We start from the raw sequence: 5,553 nt of genomic DNA, 5'->3' as shown, positions 1-5,553 counted from the left end.
TCAAAAACTCCCGCTGGCGGCCGCGCGCGGTGGTAGGGGTAATAACTGTTCCGCCGAAATAGCTTGTCTGTCTATCCCGGTGGCGGTGTCCCGAGACATGATTTTGTCCTACAATTGCAGTTTACACGTGGACAATGGTCGAGTCCTGCGTGCGGGGTGGGGGTAATCATTGTTCCGCGGAGGATAATTTGCTCCCGGCCTGCCCGTCTATCGCGGAGGCGATGTCCAGAAACAAAGTCTTGTTCTACAAATTACTGTTTACACGTGGACAATGGTCGAGTCTTGGGACAAAACAATGTTGTATTGTCCTCGTGTAAACAAGGCTTTATTATAAATAGCAGGTAGCAGGCAAGCCAACGTTCGGGCAGGACAGCGTCCGTCGGGTCCGCTAGTATCAAATAAATTCAAGGGACTCTAAACTCATTGCTGAAATATGCGTTTGACAAACGTTTCAGAAAAAAATTCTGATGTATTTTTTCCTCTCAAATTCAATTAAATTTGAAAACAAGGATGGGTATTTTCTTCAAAACTTACTAATAAAAAAAATAATTTTTCATTGAGTTTACAATGGTAAGAATAATTTATTATCAGGAGCCATAGAATTATAAATTCTATGTCAGGAGCTTTAATAATAAATACGTTCCGTTTTTATCGGCACGTAAAAACGGCACGTATTTATTTGGAGGCTGTCGGCGTGAAAAAGAAAGTAATCTGTTACGAGTTCTGTTTTACAAATTTTTGACAGCGCCCTCTGTTGGCCGGTTTTACATTACGTGCAATGTTCAGGCACATGAAAAGACAGTGGTGTGGCAATCTATCCTCTTTCCTTATCTGCCTAACCAGTGTGATTTTTTCTTTTGGTTTGAATAATAATTTTGTTAAATAGTATTCTCAGTTAAAAACTTTATATAAAACTGCTTTCCCAAAGAAAATGTTTTGTTAAAATCATCGACCTATTAATACGTCGGCATTCTAATGATGAAAAAAAAAACAACTTGTATGTAGAAGAAATCTCAAGCTTGCATTTGGAAAGCGTGGGAAGACTGGGAAGCCACCTTTGGGATCGGTCGTTTCTCTTGTCTCGGGGATGGTTGACAGTGCTCGCCATCGTTAGGAAAGCGTCGGTAATTTGTACACAGATCAAGGGAAGCCATAAATATATATTTTAAACAAAGTAATTTTATTTATACCTTTAAAATATACCAATGAACTACAAAGTTAGTGCTACAAACATCTAAAATACATAAATATAAATACTGTAGGCTTAAACCAATAAACGCTCAGGATTAACTTCAGCATTTGCAAGCGTGCGGATGCTGGTGTTTGGCTAGCGTGCACTTGCTAAACTTTTGGAGGTAACTTTAAAAGTTATAAGACAAACAAAACCTACCTATTTATATTTATTTGTATAAACATACCATAGGTACTTTATCAACAATATTTTGAGCTTGTCCAAATTTTTGTAGACAAGGACTGGATTCAACTCCCCGGGGAGCTGTTTATATTAACATATTACAACAGAGATGAGGAACATTTAAGAGGTGAAATAATTCAATTAGATGAATCTCACCCGCATAAATAAAGTTTTCAGCTCTTTAACTTCACAAACATCAACAGATGAAAGAATTGGAGGAATATAGATGTTCAAATATAGGCAGAATGGTGAATGTTACAGTGTGTAAAGTGGCCACTTAAACCAGCCATTGACAGGTCATAAGCCCTGTAGATGCCTGGACTTCTATATTACCTTCTCTTAAATGTTCCTCATCTCTGTTGTAATATGTTAATATAAACAGCTCCCCAGGGAGTTGAATCCAGTCCTTGTCTACAAAAATTTGGACAAGCTCAAAATATTGTTGATACCATAGGTAATTAACATGATTATGAATAATAAAAACAACCAAATTTACAAAATATTTTATTTTTGAAAATATATTACGAGTACGAGTATTACAAAAATTAGTATTGGTTGTTATATAATATTAAAACATACTTAAGTAGATATATTATGTAAATATATTGTTTATTATACCGGTGTTTATATTTGAATATATTGTATTTTAAGAGGTATGTTAAAAGATTGTTTACCCTTGAAAATAGACACACTATATCTGAATTATGCTATTTACATAAATTATTAAGTAATAAAGTAGACTCTTTTAACCTGCTCTCCAAAATTAATCTTAATGTCCCCTTTCACGTGACAAGTTATAAGTATTTATTCCATGTGCCAGTCTGTAGCACTAACTATGCACAACACTCTTTCCTCTATCGTTTTTGCTCTAACTATAATGCTTTTTTTCATCTATTGATATATTTTACATGCACCTTAATTTATTTAAAAATAAATTAAGACTTATTATTTCTGGCTGCGATACTATCCCACTTGCTATTTAATGATGACAGTATCTTTTTTATGTTATTATATCATTGTCGAGTGTTTATTTCTGTAAAATAAAAAAAATTAAAGCAACATATCGAGACTACGACAGAATGCATTAAGTCAACAGTCTTTATTTATTTAAAATATTTTTTAATATAGGAGCAAGATGTTGATTTCAAAGTTTATGCTAAGCCTAGAATAAAGATTACTCTTTCAAAGATTTTTAAAAAAAGGAAAGAAAATTGTGGGAGAAATAATGCGTTGAAAGAATAAAAAAGCTTTAAATGCGATTATCTCGGAACTTGCTTTAATGACTTAATGCATTCTCGGTATAGGGTAAAGTATATTGCTGTCAGCACTTTAAGATATGATATAATATTGTTTAGGTAAGTACTAGATGTGAATAAAAATAAAGTTTTTATATCAAAAACAATATCAATTTCTATAGAAAATAAGAAAAAAAAAAAATCAGCACCCAATGCTGATAAAATAACTAACGGCATTATTTGTTTGTAGATATTCAGGACCATGCCCAAATGGCAAATTTGGTTAAATAATTTAATTTCCTACGTTTAATATAAAATATGTATTGAAATAAATCATCATCGTTCCCTTTCCGTACCTAATGGTGCATAGGGCACTGCATTGGTACACCGATCGCAGCATATATTGATCATTTTTTGTTTTATGAAGGTGAGATAATCAGTCTTACGCTTCAGGTACCAGTCCAGGGACTATGAAATATTTTAGTGTGAAAACACCCTTTTAAATAAATATTTCATATCAACCATGTCGGGTGTCCCCTCGAATTCAGAACGAGGCAAAACGACAATGGAAGACCCAGTGGGAGTTTACCTCCAAATGTAAGGGAACTCTCTATAAAGATATCCAAGAGAGCATACCAAGCTCTCCTTGGTTCCACACAAAAAAATTGTCTAAGAGATTAATCTCAAACATTAGTAGACTACGAATCGGCCACTATTGCACTAATAGCCACCTTTTCGAAATTAATATTGTAGGAAGTCCATGGTGTGAATGTGGTTTGGACCATGAGACTCCAGACCATATATTCTTTGGCTGTCCAATAAGGGACAAACATAATATGTACTCCTCCTTAAAAAAATATCCTTACCCTATTAACATAGCATCACTCCTCTCCATCCTTGATCCTGAAATTATCCACCATATAGGAAGCTTCCTCTCAAAAAATATGATAAATTTTTAGTTTTTTAAAAAAAATGTTTTTTGATTTTTATTCCTTTAAATAAATTTTACTCTTGGCAGAAATCATCCTTCTAAGGATGGATTGCCTTAATATAAAAAAAAATATTTAAAAAAACCATGTCGGGAATCGAATCCGAGACCTCTTGCATGGCAGGCTAATGCGCTGACCATTTATTGTGGGTAAAGGATATGTATCTAAATTAGTTGCTTTGTTGATAGTACATCTATAATCCCCACATAATCTTATACTACCATCTTGTTTAACAATTGGTACTATGGGCGTCGCCCATTCTGAATATGTTATTGGTTTTAATATCCCATCTTCCGTCATTTTGTCTATTTCAGTATTAATTTTTTCTCTTAGCGCCAGTGGTGTGGGTCTACATTTCATGAATATGGGTGTAGACTTTCCTTCTAGTAATTGTATTGACACTTTCGGTCCCTTATACTTTCCCAATCCTTCATTAAACATATCTCTATACATTTTTTTTATATCTTCCAGAAGCAGTCTGTCTGTTGTGATATTGTGTATCTCATGAATTCCTTCAACTGTGATTCCCAAGTCTGCAAACCATGCTCGTCCAAGTAGACTCGGCCCACTTCCTTTTGCTACTAACAGAGTTAACATCTGTTTATTTCCATTATATTGGACTTCTACCAACATCTTTCCCATAATCTCTAATCTACTTTTCGTCCAGGTTTGGAGTTTGGCATTATTGGGCCTCAATTCAGGTCCTCCCTTTGGCCACAACTCTCGATAATATGTGTAACTTATGATGGATGCGCTAGCTCCTGAATCTACTTGCATATCCACCTTGACTCCGTTTATACCGAGTGTTACATAATATGGAGTCACCTTTGCACTCCCCCATGCATGATACACGCCACACATGTCATCGCCGTTTTCCTCTACATTATTATTATTATATTTATTTTTAAAACAAATTCTTTGTATGTGTCCTCTTTTCATACATAACCTGCAAATTGCCTCTTTGAAACGGCACTCGCCTCTATGTTTCTTTCCACAATGTTTACACTCATATATCTGCATATTATTTTTCTTATTCACACTTATTTTGTTTATTTCCATCGGCTCGCTATTATCTTCACTGCTCAAGGTTGAAAGATGTATTGTCTTCAAGCCCCTTTTTGCACTTTCAAAAGCTTGACAGATTTCTACTGCTCTTTCATAAGTTAATTTCTCTCTCGTTAATAAGTCTTGTTGCAAATTTTTGTCCTTCACGCCGCAAACCAATCTATCTCTTAATGTCCTTTGTAAATCCATGAAATTACAATGCTTACTTATTTTTTTTAACTCTATAATGTAGGCATTTATTGACTCCTCAACTTTCTGTTGCCGGTTGTGAAATTTGTAAGATTGTATGATTTCGTTAGGCTCTTTATTGTAGTGTTTGTTTAATACATGCAGAATTTCTTCAAATGTAACTTCTCTGATGTTTTTAGGTAATATTAACGCTACTAACTGGTCGTAGGTTTCTTCTCCACAGTTTGCTAACAGGTTGGCCTTTTTGACATTTTCTTCTAGTATTTGATTTGCTTCCAGAGCAAAACAAAATCTGTCGATATAATGGCTCCAGGTTTTACCTGGGCCATATTCACTAAATCTTAGGGCCATATTCACTAAATCTTAGTGCCATTTTCCTCGTCGCCAATGTAATGTTTGAATAATTAATGATACACTAAGTTATCCCATGTTGGGTCATTATCAAGTACTCTTTATTATTGTTGTAAAAACACTTTGACTTTACACTTATGCACAGATCATATTTATCCAGACAAGTACCTACTCAGTGTTGCTATAATACATAACACTGATAAAATACATTCCCCTGAATTAGTTGATTTCACGCAAAAGTAAACTTATTAAATTCTCAACATAAATCAATTTTCCATACATTCCTATCACAAAAATATGTAGATATTGC

The 5,553-nt window shown here is 34.3% G+C and overlaps 1 protein-coding gene across 1 annotated transcript; it reads right to left on the bottom strand.

The window, feature by feature from the left end:
* LOC148282418 (uncharacterized) lies at positions 1 to 5,243 on the bottom strand. Its single transcript, XM_088225093.1, has 2 exons — positions 3,882 to 5,243; positions 1 to 108 (listed from the first exon to the last, which is right to left on the bottom strand). The coding sequence occupies exons 1-2, from the start codon at positions 5,241 to 5,243 to the stop codon at positions 1 to 3; spliced, it is 1,470 nt and encodes a 489-aa protein (XP_088081219.1).
* Between the last annotated feature and the right edge of the window lie 310 nt (positions 5,244 to 5,553).

The sequence above is a fragment of the Micrasema longulum genome, unplaced genomic scaffold (assembly GCF_059751315.1).
Source record: "Micrasema longulum isolate JH-2025_06_02 unplaced genomic scaffold, ASM5975131v1 h1tg000331l, whole genome shotgun sequence".
NCBI lineage: Eukaryota > Metazoa > Arthropoda > Insecta > Trichoptera > Brachycentridae > Micrasema > Micrasema longulum.
This window is presented reverse-complemented; position numbering and strand designations above follow the sequence as displayed.

Excerpts from the sequence above, each read along its gene's own strand:
- LOC148282418 (XM_088225093.1), bottom strand. The coding sequence starts at position 5,243 with ATGGCCCTAAGATTTAGTGAATATGGCCCAGGTAAAACCTGGAGCCAT. Across the intron at positions 109-3,881 it reads CAGAATGGGCGACGCCCATA|GACAAAATCATGTCTCGGGA; the intron begins GTACCAATTGTT and ends CTGCAATTGTAG.